This window comes from Cottoperca gobio, chromosome 1, assembly GCF_900634415.1.
Source record: "Cottoperca gobio chromosome 1, fCotGob3.1, whole genome shotgun sequence".
NCBI lineage: Eukaryota > Metazoa > Chordata > Actinopteri > Perciformes > Bovichtidae > Cottoperca > Cottoperca gobio.
This window is the reverse complement of record NC_041355.1, coordinates 24607562-24625061: the sequence shown is the minus strand read 5'-3', so window position 1 is coordinate 24625061 and position 17500 is coordinate 24607562. Positions and strand designations below refer to the sequence as shown.

Sequence of the window (17500 nt, the reverse complement as noted above, 5' to 3'; positions counted from 1 at the left end):
CTTTTATATTTGTTGCGTTCTTCGCAGGCATCTCTTCTCCCAAATATCACTGATGCTCACTAGATTGGTACCAATGATGTTCACCCGCTGCAGAGCCCTCCTGTCCTGGGCCGTGCACTAACCATATTTCCAGCCAGGATGCTTTCTATTGTTTAAGTTAAGTTTCAAGTTTTATTTGTCATATGCAAGTTAACACAGGGTCAACAGTACAATGAAATGTGTGCGAGAGAGACAGCATGTCAGCTCAGCAAAGTCAGCAAAATTAAATTATATATATATGTGAAATATTTTAAAATAAGTACTATATACAATTAAGTTCAACAATAATAATTAAAAAAAAGAAACTTATGTACATATATGAAGAAGAAAAAAGGGGGGTTGTACAGTACAATAAATAATAATATTTACTTATATTTACAGCAAGTGAGTGTGTGTGTGTCTGTGGGTCTGGAGGTTGAGAAGCCTGATGGCTTGGTGGTAGAAACTGTCCCTGAGTCTGGTGGTGGTGCAGCCAGGCTCCTGTATCGTCTGCCTCACGGTAACAAGGAGAACAGTCTGCCGGGTGGCTGTGGTCCTTTATGATGGTGTGTGCCTTCTGGACGCATCGCTGGTGGAAAATGTCCTGAATGGCCGGGAGACTGTTGCCAATGATGTGCTGTGCTGCCTCCACCACTCTCTGAAGCGATTTGCGGCTTTGAGCAGAACAGTTCCCGTACCAGACCGTGATATAGCCCGTCAGCAAGCTCTCAATGGTTCCTCTGTAGAAGTTTGTGAGGATGCTGGTATTCATGCCAAACTTCCTTAGTCTTCTCAGGAAATAGAGCCGCTGACAAGCTTTCTTAGTCACTGTGTTTGTGTGAAGTGTCCAGGAGAGGTCCTCAGTGATGTGCACACCGAGGAACTTAAAGCTGCTGACCCTTTCAAGGAGGGGGAGGTGTCCACCCCCCTTCTGTCTCCTGTAGTCCACGATCACCTCTTTAGTCTTGCTGACGTTAAGAGAGAGGTTATTTTCCTGACACCAGCTGTGCAGTATCTTCACCTCCTCTCTGTAGGCCGTCTCATCATTGTTCGTGATGAGGCCCATGATGGTCGTATCGTGAACAAACTTGAAGATGATGTTTGAGTTGCAGGTGAACAGGGTTTACAGGAGGGGGCTGAGCACACAGTCATATGAATCTGGCTGCAGTGCTCTCTTTCTCCCCTTGTCTCAGACATACACGTGTTTTGATTTATATGATGATTGAAGCTAACAATCTTAAACTGAAATGTAAGATTAGGTCGTAGAATAATATTGCAAGTCGACCCGTTCGGTTGTAGCTTGCTAGCTTATAGGTATGTCGAGTGCTGCAGGAATCTTTTTTTTTAGTACAAATGTGACACATCAAAGAGACACTCTTGTTCACTTTACATCCAGTTTTTTCTTCTTGTAAAATGGGAAATAATCTCAAAAGGAATCAAGTTGTAGTCCTTTTAAGATCCCCAGTCTTTGCACAATCATAAAGTATATACGTATATATATGTATATATATATATACGTATATATATATATATATATATATATATATGTATATGTGTGTATATATATATATATGTGTGTGTGTGTGTGTGTGTGTGTGTGTGGTACTGGGAGTGTCAAAATCACAAACACACTCTGTCACCTGTGGTGTCCCTCAAGGATCTGTCCTGGGCCCCACTCTTTTCAGCATCTACATGTCCCCCCTTGGTCGTGTCATCAACCGGCATGGAATATCGTTCCATTACTATGCTGATGACACACAACTCTACATCAGAACTAACCCTACCCCCTCTGCACCTCTGCCATCATCCACATTAACCACCTTCCTGGAGGAGATAGAGGCGTGGATGAAGCACAATTTACTCCAATTAAACAGCTCTAAAACCGAAGCCCTTCTAGTTGGCATCCCACATCAGGTCCAGTCCTCCTCCATAACCTGCATCACCTTCTCCGGTCAGAACATTCCACTCTCATCAACAGTCACCAATCTGGGTGTTAAAATGGATCCTCACCTGACCTTTGAGGCCCACATCAGACAAACATGCACGAACTCCTTCTACCACCTCAAAAACATTGCCAAACTCCGCCCCACACTCTCTCTGTCAGATGCTGAAAAGCTTGTCCATGCCTTTGTCTCCTCCAGACTTGACTACTGCAACGCACTTCTCATCGGGATTCCTAGCAAAAACATCCAGAAGCTGCAATACATCCAGAACAGCGCTGCTAGGATCCTGATGAGAGTGTGAAAGTACGAACACATCACACCCATCCTCAAATCACTGCACTGGCTCCCGGTCTCACTCAGGATTGATTATAAAATCTCCCTTTACACCCATCAGTGCATTCACGGAAATGCTCCATCCTACCTCAGAGAACTGCTCACCCCACAAACCTCCACAAGAAACCTCCATTCTGTAAAGGCTAACCTCCTCCTTCCCCCCAGGACCAAGCTCAAAACCATGGGAGATCGCGCCTTCTGCTCTGCCGCTCCCAGACTGTGGAATGCTCTCCCTGAACATCTGAGGACGCCACAGACTGTGGATGCTTTTAAAACAGGCCTAAAAACGCATCTTTTTAACGGAGCATTTTGCTAGACTTTAACAAATGTTTTTGTTTTTTAAGGTAAAGATTCTCTTTGTCAGTTAGAGCTCTACTTGGCTGTGCTTGGAAGAAGGTACTGTTCTCACACTTATTGTTTGCGTTGCAACAAAATAATAATTGTTAAACTATATCTGTGTCTGTGCTTTATTGATTCCTCTCTGTTTCATACCACAATGTTGTGAGCGATAAATATCCACGACAGAACGACCTCCCCATTGACGTCAGGACAGCAGACAGTGTTCACACCTTCCGTCACAGACTGAAAACTCACCTGTGGGTTTGGTTTCTTTATAGCTAATAGTTGAATTTGTATTCTATTGTTTCTGTATGTTGCACTTATGTTGTTGCACTTCAAACTGGCTATTTGAAGACAGTGTTCACTTATACGATTGTACCTATTTGAAGCTATTGTACTTACAAGATTCTTGCTGTTCGGAGTTGTATCTCCATGATTGTTTGCACTTTTTGTACGTCGCTTTGGACAAAAGCGTCAGCTAAATGAACTGTAATGTAATGTGGCAAAAGCAGCAGCACTGTCTGTTGTCGCTTATTTTGTTTTAATACAATGGCAGTTTAATTTAAGAAGAACAATAATAGCAGTCATGTAAACTTGTAATAATAATGATTTATTTTCTCCATGATGCTCCATCGAGAAAGTTGGACTCAGCAGTGAACGCTGAACTCTTCACCACTTCCACCCATCAGACAGTGAGAAGAAGACATTTACTCTACTTTGTTCTTGGTTTCGTTTCCCATCACCACAAAGGGGTTGTAGGGACCAGACACGTTTACTGGCATGATCTTTATGACTAAAGCTTCAAGCATATGGACGGATGTAATCTTAAAAACAATATGGTGATGATAATGGAAGTTAACCTAATGATGATGATTGTGATGATGGGTGACAGGAAGGTAGAGGACAATAGCAGCTGCTCTCCCTTTCTCTCTCCCTGCTCATAAATATCAAAATCTATACAAACCTTTTTGAACAGTTCTGCAGCCGTCTTCCTTGGTATTTCCCTCGATGTCTCTCGTATCCCTCCATCCAGATAGATCACTTACTGTAATCTAATCCAAAGTGTGTGTGTGTGTGTATGTGTGTGTATGTGTGTGTGTGTGTGTGTGTGTGCGTGTGTGTGTGTGTGTTTATGCGCGTGTGTGTGTGTACATTTGCCATCTTCTTGGACACAAGACTGGCGACCCTGGAACAATATAAATAATTATTGTGTGTGTGAGTAAACCTGCTCTGCATCCATCTCTATGCTCTCTCTCTCTCCTTTACTATCTATAACTCTGTAACCGGCCCTTATTTCCCTCCTCCTCCACCCAGCTCATTCTCCCTCGAAAGAGAGTGAACGAGAAATAAAGAAAGTGTTATTATACCACTTCCTGGTTCTCATCCAATGGTAGCCCATTATCGACTAGTCATAAGTGACTGCTGTTTAATGGAGTCTCGGTGGCATTAGACTGAAGACGGTTGTGATTGAATCAAAGTGAAATGTTATCTCCTGGATATGGTGTGTGGTGAGATTAGGATGTAGAGACTGATAGATGGGGCTGATAGCAGCCTTTTATACACAACGAGGTGTGCTCCACTGACTGTGGTCCATCTTTAACATGATGGATATGATGCACTTTGAATCAGGAAATATTTATCACAGAATTGATGTGCAAAACTAAACTGGTTGAGCAAGGCAATGTTCTGAAGTCCTTAAATGGTACCAATGCAATATTGGATCATTTCCATTTAAAGTTATGTGTCAGTATGTTAGCATCGGTACATCAAGTAAATTTCAAGTTAATATTATCCTGATGTTTTGAGCAAAAGCGGCCACCACAGCTTTCCATAGACATTGTACGACAGCTTGCCGCAGGCCGCACTTCACTGCTCTGGTGGTTTTTTGCCGTAACTATATCACAAATGAAAAATACAACTTCCAATAACTTCCAAAAACCTCCTTAGACCCAAATGTCATGTTTTCTACTTTCCTTTTCCTTTTTTTGATTGAGCTGGGCTAGAAGTTTCGTACTCCTTCCAGTCCTTTTGCTAAGCTAGGCTAATTATCGCCAGTTCTCGGTTGGAACTGGTTCTGTCCCTTTAACACTGGGCCTTGCCCTTTTTTCAAACCTAATTTATCCATGTTTGATAGCCTTGCCTAAGTTAAATACATTTAAAGAGCAATGTTCACACTAGTTACACATACTTATTAAAGTAATGAATCATATAGTAAAAAAGTTCATTTTAATACCTCTCACAGTAGATTTAAGACCTATCACATAGCTTTGTTCTACCTTTAGTTATTACTCAACTTCCTGTTTTTTTTGTACCTTGACTGTGAACCCAGAATGCTGTGCACCTAAAAACTTGACTGTGAACGTCCACGGTACACGGAAGGAGGGAGGAGGACTTTGGGGAGTGGTTTAGATAATCGAGGGGGAAGCAGAGAGTCTGAGATAAACAAGAGAGAAAGAAGAAAGACACTTGCAGAGTGGATGGAGACGGAGATATGGACTAAAGAGGGAGAGAGGAAGCGGTTTACTTGTTGATGAGTTAGTCAACATCATACATGAAGTTACATCAAGAGTGCATTAGCTGAAGACTGCTGTCACTGAGCCGCAGGGATTTATTTTCCATGAAGAAGAAGTGATACAGCTCTTGGATATCTGGATACTGCTCTCCTCTCAGCATTGGACCTGAATTATCCTTTTATTTCTTTTTCCAACACAAAATATTAAGGAAGATGTTTGCCGCATTTGGCGACCGCAATCTGTAATTGCTGTAGGCAGACACACTAACTAGCTGCTTCATTTGGAGTTCACTTTCTGCCTTTATATCCATTACCCATACATATTGGACTTTTCTTTATATTTCTATTATTTGCTTCATACCCCATACAGAAAAGACTTTTTGTATATCCTCACACACATACTGCTAGAATGTGGTCTTGTATAACAGACTTCTTCACCTATGAAACCACCAAGTCAGTGGTAGTGAAGAGCTGGACCATCGGCATCATCAACCGTGTCGTCCAACTCCTCATCATCACTTATTTCATTGGGTGAGTGTTATCCTTCATTCTGGTGAATCTTTGGATTATGCAGATTTCACTTTTGTCTGGTTAAATAGAACAACAGCAGCTGCCAGTTACAGAAATGTTTATTTATAAAACATTAATATTTATTGTAATGGTTTGGGCATTGATTATCATATCGCACATACTCTGATTAGTTGATCATTAAAATATTTTTACAAGCAATTAATATAAGCCAGGGGTCATGAACTACCTTTGTCCAAGGGCCAGAATTAGTCAAAGCAGAGACTGTTGGTTTTGGTAACACTTTACAATAAGGGACACAAATGTGAATAGTTACCAGGGAATGATTGAGGAAGAAATAAGGATCTAACTACTCCTGAACCATTAGTTAAAACAGCTAATCAAATATTATATATATATATTAGTAGCTAATAATTAGCCAATGATAAGTTAATGATTAGGTAATTAGGGAAACGAGTGAGGAACTAATCACAAACAAATGGATAATTGGTGAATCCTTAATAGGTATGTCTGTAATAATTCCTAATGGAGGACATTAGATCAGTGGTCCTAACGGGGGGTTGCAAGATGGTTGAGGAAAAATACCATATTAAAAATAATTAGCCTCAGAATATATTTTATTGAGTGTTTTTGTGATACATCTACACAAGCACCCTCACATTAAGCCCTACTCATGTAACCATTCATAGCACAAATAATGTACACCTGCTTAGCTGTGGGACTTACAGTAATCATATGCCAAAAAAGCATTAAAACACTTGCCAGAACACAGTGCATCTACGAATATATGTGAGTTACTAGAGAACAGACTGGGAGATCCTATATTAACTCATCATTACTTAAATCATTAAGTTATGATTAGTTCATGAATATCTGTGAATCGATCATACTGACTTTGACCACTTGAGATCATGAGTCCTTCCTGGGTAACAATACAAATAGAAACAGTAACGATTCATTAATTATTGATTACCTGAACATTAGCTCATTACTTCATCATTATCTTATGCACTGACAGAAGAAAACAGTGTTGCATGTTTAACTGCTGCTTCCACTTGGCAGGTCTTTGTTGAGATCTTCAATTACTAACTTTTCCTTTACAGCACTCAAATAAGCATTCGCAATTATCTGATCTTGTATCATCTCACTTTCAATCCATCCAAAATGCAATAGTGAATAATCAACACTTTTATAGATGAAACATACGTATATTTGCATGTTTGATCAGCGGCTCACAAGGATATATTCGTCTAGTATGGTACTCATGGATAATATTGTTCCTCCTTGACTGATTTCAGACCTTTTATTTATTTTGGTCAAATCAATGTTTAAATGTGTGTTAGCTTGGCCCTACTGTGCAGCACACGCCTACATTGTCTGTTATTTTTATGTATGTATGTGTGTGTGTGTGTGTGTGTGTGTGTGTGTGTGTGTGTGTGTGTGTGTGTGTGTGTGTGTGTGTGTGTGTGTGCTTCAGGTGGGTGTTTGTCAATGAGAAGGCCTACCAGGTGAGAGACACAGCCATTGAATCCTCAGTGATGACCAAGGTGAAAGGTTTTGGAATCTACAATGACAAGGTCATGGATGTTGCAGACTATGTCACTCCTACACAGGTACGGATGGACAGATGGATGATAGATAGATGATTGGCAGTAGGATACAGTGATTGAGATATATATGTTTCCACAGGGAGCTTCAGTCTTCTGCATCATCACCAAACTGATCACGACGGAGAACCAAGTCCAAGGATACTGTCCTGAGGTCTGCCACTTTCACTACCATTAGTGCCTCACAATTATTAACCACCATTACATCCAGTGCACATCAGCATTAAGGTGCATTCGGGGAAACGAATAAAGGAAGCTAATTCTCACCTAAGTTTTGAATCTTTGTGTTGACATTTTACACATTCATGACATTTTTCTTCAGAAACTCAATAATATCTCCCGATTTTTGTAAGATCAATATCATTATACTTCATGATCTAGGAATAAACTGCTTTTTGTTAACAAACAGTTGCTTATTCACACTTTTAGCAGAAATGTCAATTTTCTCTAATTTAGCTGTTTTTAGTCTCCGCCAACTCCTGAGAAAAATATCTGTCTCTTTAGTTGCTAAATGCTCCACTATGTTCACCAACTGTTCTCTAACCGTGTCTGTCTGCTGTTGCTGTGCATGTTGACGAACCAAATCAGTAAAGTTGTGGCCAAAATACAAAACAGAGCTTAAAGACGCTAAAACTCCCGAGATCTGAGGGGAACTATAGAGTTGGGGGGTGATTCTCTGTGGGTTTGAGTTACCCCTTTCACATTACACATAGTCATTTAATCAATTGTTAATATAAAAATGATTATTAACTCAGTTTTGATATGTGTGTGTATGATTGTGTGTTACCCAGAATGAGAATAAGTATAATTGTACCGAGGACAGTAACTGCACAAAACACCTCAAAAAGACAGGAGGCTATGGTGAGATCTTGTCTCTGTTTCTTTTTCTTCTTTTATCAGTATTTGATGAAGAAAAGTTTTAAATTATTACTAATATTACACTTCTGAATATGTGTTGAATAACTACGTTAAAACTAGTATTTATTTCTCAGCCTAACATCTATTTTTGGTTTTGCAGTTTGCTTAAAAGCTTTTATTTTTCCTGCTCAGGAATTCCGACAGGAAAATGTGTTCCTTTCAACGACACCGTCAAGATGTGTGAGATAAAAGGATGGTGTCCTGCCGAGATCGACACCATCAAGACGTAAGACGATACTGTTTATGTGGTGAAAAGCTTTTTGGAGGGCTTTGTTATCACTGTTCTGTAAACCTTATGAACGTTGAGAACAGGGTTATCCTGAAGTCATGATAAGCAGTTCAGACTTTCTCTATGTCGGGGCTGTGTACTCTTTAAAGGGCCTCTAACCTCTAGTCATATCTATCGTTTTGGTTTGATTTGTCCAGATTTTGAGACATCTGAGGTTTCTGCCTCAACCCCAGTACAGCAGATGGACATGATTGTGTCCATAGGTAGAAATTGAGCTTTGCCACTTCGTGATAATCAAAGAGAAAATGGTGTGCCTGCTGTGAGGCTCGAGAAACATAAGATATCTAAACACATTGCTGTTTGTATGTTTATCTGTCTTTTCTCTTCCTCTATGGTCCTCCCGTCGCATCTCTTTCAGTACACCAATGATGGAAGTGGAGAATTTCACCATTTTTATTAAGAATAGCATCCGCTTTCCAATCTTCAACTACACAAAGTACGACAGATAGATTTGAAATATTTTGACGATGACACTGAAGTCTGACAGGTTGATATGATGACATGTCTGTATGTGTGCAGAGGGAACTTTCTTCCTACCATCACTGACGATTACATCAAAAAATGTAACTTTGACATGGTCAACAACACCTACTGCCCCATCTTCAGAGTGGGAGACGTGGTCCGCTTTGCACAGCAGAACTTCACTAAACTGGCAGACAAGGTAGAGTCAAGAAACGTTTTTAAGGTTTTTAAGTCTGAGTCATATCTTTATAATAAAATTGTAAGTCAAAGCAGAGGATTTTCTGGTCTCTCAGTGCTGATAATTACATGGAACAGCATTTCCTATTAATTGTCCCTTCAAAGCTATGTCAACAGTATTTTTCATGGAATTGTAATTGAAGCTGAACATGTATCTGGTGTATGTTGAGTGTCACATCACAAGCTTCTTCTCTGCTGCAGCTGCTGACTGATCTCTTTTCTACTGTTCCATTCAAACACAGTTCATCATGACATTTTCTTGATGTAAATCCTATTCAAAATGTGCTCAGTGGTTGCAATGTGTGACTTACAGTAAGTCTTGCATGAGGCAAGATATAAATCCTGGTTTGCTGCGGTCTAAAAAGCTCACACTTTGGAGGTGACCTGTTAGGGTTAGGGTGCACACCACAGCGAGTCCCAGGCTCAATTCACAGCTTGCCAGATCGTTTGATGCATGTCAATCCCCGACTCTCCTTCCCCACATTTCTTCTCCCTCTGTCTCTGTCTCTCTCTCTGTCTCTGTCTCTCTCTCTCTCTCTGTCTCTCTCTCTGTCTCTCTCTGTCTCTCTCTCTCTCCTCTCTCTCTCTCTCTCTCTCTCTCTCTCTCTCTCTCTCTCTCTCTCTCTCTCTCTCCTCTCTCCTCTCTCTGTCTCTCTCTCCTGTCTCTGTCTCTGTCTCTCTCTGTCTCTCTCTCTGTCTCGTCTCTCTCTCTCTCTCTGTCTCTCTCTCTGTCTCTCTCCTCTCTCTCTCTCTCTCTCTCTCTCTCTCTCTCTCTCTCTCTGTCTCTCTCTGTCTCTCTCTCTCTCTCTCTCTCTCTCTCTCTCTCTCTCTCTCTGTCTTTCCCTCTCTCTCTCTCTCTCTGTCTCTCTCTCTGTCTCTCACACTGTAACACATTCTCCTGCATACAAACAAAATGTTACTTGTGACCAAAACACGTTCACTGCAACATTTCTCCCAAACAAATCAACCATTGCAAAATAGTTGTATATAAATGTAATTCCTAGAATACAAGGTTGAGCACAAACACACTCATCCACGTGCCTCTCCTATTTGGAAAATTATGTCAGGGAGGAGTGATTGGAATAAAGATCGGCTGGATATGTGATCTGGACAAGTCAGATGACCAGTGTAACCCCTCGTACTCATTCACTCGACTGGACGCCATGTCCCAGAAGAACGCTGTCTCACCGGGCTACAATTTCAGGTATTGAGCTACATGGTTTCACTGATATGATCTACCCAGAGAACTTGATTTCTAATTATTTTGGTGATACCATGTCCTTTCCTCTAGCGTCCAGCAACAATATTAGACCCTCATTTCCACTTTTAGCCCAGATAAATAAAAATATCTAAAGGCAGATTACCATGGATGTTACTCTGCATTTGAGTATGAACCCTGAGTGTGTTGCACAATCTTTTAACTTTCCTCTAGTGCTAAAATAACGTTGTACACACAATATCAACATATGGCCATATCTGCATGACGTTTGCTGTAGATATTTGTGGCTCCCAAGACTCAAGTTATAATTTTTTTACTTAAAGGCTCTCAATAAAAACAAGCATTTTTAGCATTAATGAATTCTGCAATAACACATTAATCAATTAATCGATCAGACTACATCATATCTAATACATCACAGATTCATAATTTCAGCTTCTCCAGATCTGAGTATTAATACAAGGACAGTATCAGACCTTTGTATCTGTAAACCAACATCAGTCATACCTGCAAGCTTTTCATACGTGTCTTTGACTGTGGTGTGAAACTACTAAACCATTTACTTAAAAATGCTAATATCCCCCTCATGGTCAACACCTTCATTTTATGTTATAGATGATCTACACAGCATTCAGAGCATTACTATAGCAGCAAACAGCTATTTGCTAAGTAAAGATGTAGTGGAGTAATGTCTACCTGTGTGTTGTAATCCCATCTTCTCCGTGCTTTGTTTATGTAGCCTGTCCGGCCGCACATGCTTTTTAGAGCATGTTAGTCACGTGCGTGGCTAGTTAATAGCAGCCGCTCTTTACTGCAGTTACTGCTCATGAAAGCTCTTACAGCACTGTTGCCGCTGTTTGCAACAGCCAGCTCAGCTGTGGTCATGTAGAAAGCCATGTGGAGGCAATCCTTCAATCATAGATAGAATAATCAGAATGATGTGTGGAGCACCTTTAACATTTAGTATTAGGCTGTTAGAGCTTTTACCATTGTGGTTATTTGCTCCCTTGCTCCCTTGACTCTTTGAAAAGTGGTTGTATTTATGCCACACTGATCCCTGAAGTGTTTTCTTTAATATAAAAGTGCTGTGATTTGTCTCTGTACAGGTTTGCCAAATACTATAAGATGGAGAATGGTACGGACTACCGTACTCTGGTAAAAGCGTATGCTATTAGGTTTGATGTTCTGGTCAATGGGAATGTGAGTATATATCTTATTGTGTGTCAATATTTGTGTACTTGCAAAACACAATCCATTATGAATAATAATAATGACAAAGATATGGATCTAATGTAGTCGTTTTCACAGCTCAACATGGAAGATTCTTGTTTGTCTTTTATAAAGTCTGTCCCCACTTGCACAATACTTCTACATCTTTAAATGTCTTGGGTATTACAAATGCATTATTTAGCATGACTAGAGCACAATAGCAGAATCATATATACAATGCATCTAAATTAAATCTTGATAACAGTACTGTTTGGGATGTGGGACACTGACAGTTATCTTTAACATCATTTCATAAAGTAGCTATGTCATATCATGAATATCTTTCATATAAAGACATGTCTTTCAATTAGAAACTCTTAAAAGAAATGTGGTTACTACATTAATCTCAATGTGAATTTTGGAGATTTAGGCGATAGTGGGAAAGAGAATTAAAGGAACAGAAGTCATTCATTTTACCACTACATGTATAAAGTGCTGGGATAAAATTATTATCCAACACTTTTTTTCCATCATAGGCGGGTAAGTTCAACATGATCCCTACACTCATCAACATGGTGGCAGCCTTCACGTCAGTGGGAGTGGTGAGGCTTACTTCTTTACTTCTATACTTTTATACACAACCAGTGTAGAAGCTCAAAATACACCAGTCATTTTCCTCAGAACTGATAAATGGAGCCAAACATTCTTCTTTCATCTCTGATACACATACATTACAGACTGTCCTCCCCGTCCATTGAAGTTTAACTGTGAACTTTGTTGAGTTTTAAAACATGAATAGTGAGCTTTGAGGAAATGTGGGGCTTCTGTTGGGCTAATCTTTAAAGTTTCATCTGTACTCTTGCTTTGTTGAGTGCTTTATAAGTGAAGGTTCTTCTTCTTCTTCTTCTTCTTCTTCTTCTTCTTCTTCTTCTTCTTCTTCTTCTTCTTCTTCTTCTTCTTCTTCTTCTTCTTCTTTTTCTTCTTGTTATTGTTCTTGTTATTGTTATTATCATTGTGTAGGGCACGGTGTTGTGTGACATCATACTACTGAACTTCCTGAAAGGAGCGGAGCAGTACAAGGCCAAGAAATTTGAAGAGGTAAAATACCCGGTTCTACACATAATAGATCACAATGTACATTTCAATAGATTGGGACTTTAATAATCTCAGTGTTCAGAAATACTGATTGTGGTTTGTCAACGCTTAAAGCTGCATTAATTGATTTTAGCCGTGGACCAAGCTGTCAACACATTGACAAATGATCACCTTCAAAAGTTGTTATGGTGAACTTGTTAGAAAGCAGCATTACATAGAAACTTTAGCATTCATTTAAATCATGGCTGCCTGATGAATGTGATATTCACTCTTTTAGCTCTGTTTTGCTCTCCACCAACTCCTGCGCGTAATCTCTGTCTCTTTAGATGCTAAATGCTCCACTATGTTCACCAGCTCGTCTCTAACTGTGTCTGCCAGCTGTCTGCTGTTCAGTACGTAGTGTACAATGGGATTTAAGAGCTTAATCCACAGAAAACAGCTGACTGCTGGGCGGGTTCATAAGAGCAGAGTTGCGGACCAGAAAACCAAAAACATTGAGCCAAAAGAGGCTAAAAGGCTCAGTAGTGCTGAGAGAGGTAGCATGATAATTCTCTGCAGCTTGATCACTGTGAGGGACACTTTTCATGTTACATTTAATCATTTGATCATTGCAAAAAATAGTGATTAATGCAACTTTAACCTCCAAAATGTCAACAATTTATTAACCACATTGTTTTATGTTTCTGAATAAGGTGAAGTCTAAATGTATTGTATGTAGTATGCAGTCAAGACATGAAAATCCACACAAGTGAAGGACAGACGACAAGATGTGTGATAATGTCTCATGTCTCCTTCTCTCTCTCTCTCATACACGGCAGGTGTCGGACAGCCCGCTCGATTCCCAACGCAATGGGTTGTACCGTTCCCAGCTGTCACTCAGACATAACGAGTCCATCATGAGGTCCAGTGACTCGGGGGCATTTTCTATTGAACATTACAGCTAAATGGACAGGAGCAATCCAGGGTGCAGTGGACTGAGGAAGACAGATGTGGGTTGGGTTTCTCTAAACATTTGAATGTTTTTAAGTTTAATCAATTTTACGCATTCAGAGCATTCAAGGCCCTCATTACATAACATAGAACGTTAACAATAGTTTTATGTAAATGTCAAAAGAACCTTGAATTGTTGCTATGTTATTGTTCAATGTTTCAAAACAGCTACAGACAGTGACACACAATGTATCTAAATTCAAATACATCAAATACAAAAGAACAAGTGTCTTTGCATGGTGACACTTTGGGCATGTGATACGGGCTCAGGAAGGAACTCAAGCTGAAAATGATTTCATGCTTCATGCTCTCTTTGCTTGTTTTGCACCTTTTACTGAAACTATTGTAATGCACCACAACTACATTATGAAGGCCTTTGTGACAAGAAGGCAGGAATAAACAAGAGAGCTGGCATGACTTGGTTTACTTGCTTGTCCTCCTTTAATAGCTCTATTGTGGTTTCAATTCTGATAGATTTACTCTGGTAATGGAGCCACAACGGTGATGGAGAGCATGCTATTCCTAATGTGTGTGTGTGTGTGTGTGTGTGTGTGTGTGTGTGTGTGTGTGTGTGTGTGTGTGTGTGTGTGTGTGTGTGTGTGTGTGTGTGTGGATACACATCAGTGCATGGCTCTTTAAATCTAAAACAGTGTTTTAACTTAATCGGCTAACTTCACCTCTGGGTCAACCTGGGTTGGTGTTGGGTGGAGGCATGATAGGAATTACATCCTTGCACAAATGAAAAAGCTGAAGGTGAACCCCCATTCCTTTGTGCGTCTGCTGTTTATACTGCTTACCTTTATTAGGTAGTGCAAAATAACATTTGACAAACATGGCGACCCACACAGAGCAAAATTGCAGACCTACGGTGTTCTGTGAGGGTCAAACTGTGGGAATTATTATTATTATTATTATTAATAATAATAATAATAATAATAATAATAATAATAATAATAATAATAAGCTTTATACCTTTCATATAAGAATTGCAGCCCAAAGTGCTTGACAGCAAAAACATAAAGAATAGTACAAAGTTAGACAGAATAAGAGCATTTACATTACAATAATCACAGTGTTGATGTAAATGAGTGTGAAGTGGAAAACCACATTCATCACACCATTCTTGTAAATGTTTTAAACTATCAGAGCCATATTTTGAAAGCATGAGATCAACAATGGGCCCCTGTGGCCTTTCAACTGGTTTACTCCCTTTGCTACACATTAGTCTCCGTCAACCTCTTTATTTACTTTTTTCGTCAACCTCTTTATTGACCTTTCAACGGTTTAAACACAGACGTCCCTGCAAATCCAGATTCTTTTGGCAAAATCTATGTTTAAAGCCCGTTTCATAAATAAATCCTAGATCTGTTAACTTTTATAAAATATATTCTTTAATCTTTCACTTTTCCACTAATTGTGTAAAGAACATGCAAACACATTTATCAGAGAAACTTTTATTCCGGTGGTCTATTTGATCTCAAGTTTTTCAAAGATACACTCTTTCACATTCAATGTTAAATAACAGAATTAAAACAGTATAAAATAGAATTGGAAAGAGCAACAATGAACATTACAGAATGAAAGCATTTAAATGTGTTTAAAGTGGCATAGAGTAGCAGCATTAAAGATTGTATAAAATATCACTATTAAAAGGCTAAAGTAAAGAGATATAAAATAGCACTATTAAAAGGCTAAAGTAAAGAGATATAAAATATCACTATTAAAAGGCTAAAGTAAAAATATATGTTTTTAGCTTACTTTCGAAGATACTGAGAGAGCTTGCCTCCCTAATGTCTGCAGGTAAAGTGTTCCATAGCTTTGGTGCATAATTGCAAAAGCATCCCCAATTTTCTTTTGGATGTTTCTGGTAACATTTAATAAACCAGTAGTGGATGATCGTAATGTTCTTGGGGGCACATAGTTTATTAGAGAGTTGGCAGTGTAACTTGGTCCGGTTCCGTTTAGGGCTTTGTATACAAGAAGGAGGACCTTAAAGTCAATTCTAAAAGTTACTGGAAGCCAGTGTAGAGCGGCTAACACTGGACTGATGTGGTCTCTCCTCTTGGTTCTAGTCCAGGGGTCTGCAACCTGCGGCTCAGGAGCCACATGCGGCTCTTTAACGTCTCTGTGGTGGCTCCTGTAGCTTTGACAAAAAAAAAACATGGAACTAAATGTTAATTTTTCTGTATTTTTTGTTGCAATCTTTCAAAGCGAACACTTCTTATCTTGGAGTTTGAGGTGATATTGGGACACTGAAATAAACAATATTCTTTTAATATTTCGTCCACTAAAAAATGTGTCATATGTCTATGGGCGCAGTAGATCTTGAGTTTCAGACCTCCGCTTAACTCGGTATGCTAACCGTGGATAAAAACAAAAGTATCGGAGGAAAATAGAGTTTAATTCTGCGTGGACATATTTGTGAGGCTGTTGTGAATTGTTTAAAAGCCAAAGAAATGAACACCACCACCATGTGGGTGAAAACACATTGAAACACACATAAATGAATACAAACTGGTCAATTTTTTTATGTCTACTCTTTTTAAGCTGCAGCTATAAAAAAAAAGAAATTCAGTGGGCTACTTTTATTCATTTCATTTTTATATTGTGTTTTTTGTTGTTTTGTGTATTTTTAGATTATATTCATTTTATTTTTATTTGATTCAACAAATATGTTGAGGACTCAAATAGGCCTGCATATGTGTTTAATTTATTTCAAAGTAGTCCTAAACATGCTACTGTAATTTTTCCTTCTCTTTAAAAGAGTTTGGTGTTTTCCTTAGTTAAAACAGGTAAAAATAGCAACACGATTTCAACAGTTTCCTTTATTTTCATTCTGTAATTTCATGAAAGCAATAAATATAGTATAACTATATATTAGACTTATAAACTGTGTTATTAAATATGTTTTGTAGCTCCAGACAATTCTTATTTGGTGGAAGAGGGGGCAAAATAGCTCTGTAGTAGTAAAGGTTGCCGACCCCTAGTCTAGTAGGATAAGAATTGAGACCTTATTTGTGTCAGAGTTTAGTCTGAGGTAACTAATTATTTTAGTAAGAGCAGTTTCGGTACTGTGGCATGCTCTGAAGCCTGATTGAAATTCCTCCAGGATGTTGTTTTCTTTAGGAAAGGAGTTTATTTGGGCTGAGACAATTCTTTCTAGTATTTTGCTGATGAATGGAAGGTTAAATATTGGCCTATAGTTGGTCAGCGTATTACTGTCTAGGTTAGGTTTCTTTAGCAAGGGTTTTACAATTACTGAATTCTCACTGGAATAAACAATGCAACAAGGACACCTAGTAGCCTAATGCGTGTAAATACTCTCCTGTGAGTGAGATGTCAATCAAGCACAATCTGTACGCACCCTAAAAGTCCTGTGGAGGTAATCAGCCAAAACCCTTCAATCACCTGTGTGGGTGTACAATGGCTGTGTGCAGGGGTCACTGCTCCAGCACGAGAAATCACACTTGCTGCCAATTTGTCTCTGTGGTCAACTACAGTAAGGACATAAAAGAATTTCCCCCATAAACCTGCAAAGAGACGTTTATAAAACAGTTGACAGAACACTTCAAAGTATTAGTGTTTGCAGTATTCATTTTGGCCCTGCTCATGGTATGGCTCTATGTACGGTAATGTTAGGTCTGTCAGTCAGCTGCTCCACCACTTAGGTCCAGACTGAAAAATGTCAACCAAAGACAGATTTCTATGACATTTTGTACAGACATTCATGTTCTTATCAGGATGATTACCTTCCCATTTTAATGTTTTGATTTTATAACTAAATATTTGCAAAGCTAGTGC

General features: G+C 39.2%; 1 protein-coding gene across 1 annotated transcript; it reads left to right on the top strand.

Moving 5' to 3' along the window:
* Window positions 1-5554: 5554 nt before the first annotated feature.
* On the top strand, window positions 5555-13653 carry LOC115007987 (P2X purinoceptor 3-like). The gene is made up of 12 exons (XM_029431190.1): window positions 5555-5676; window positions 7151-7286; window positions 7363-7434; window positions 8072-8141; window positions 8331-8424; window positions 8846-8923; window positions 9007-9148; window positions 10254-10390; window positions 11512-11605; window positions 12151-12216; window positions 12635-12712; window positions 13528-13653. Exons 1-12 carry the CDS (start codon window positions 5555-5557, stop codon window positions 13651-13653), a joined length of 1215 nt encoding a protein of 404 aa, XP_029287050.1.
* Window positions 13654-17500: the final 3847 nt, after the last annotated feature.

Excerpts from the sequence above, each read along its gene's own strand:
- LOC115007987 (XM_029431190.1), top strand. The coding sequence starts at position 5,555 with ATGTGGTCTTGTATAACAGACTTCTTCACCTATGAAACCACCAAGTCA. Across the intron at positions 9,149-10,253 it reads TCACTAAACTGGCAGACAAG|GGAGGAGTGATTGGAATAAA; the intron begins GTAGAGTCAAGA and ends AAATTATGTCAG. Across the intron at positions 12,713-13,527 it reads AGGCCAAGAAATTTGAAGAG|GTGTCGGACAGCCCGCTCGA; the intron begins GTAAAATACCCG and ends CATACACGGCAG.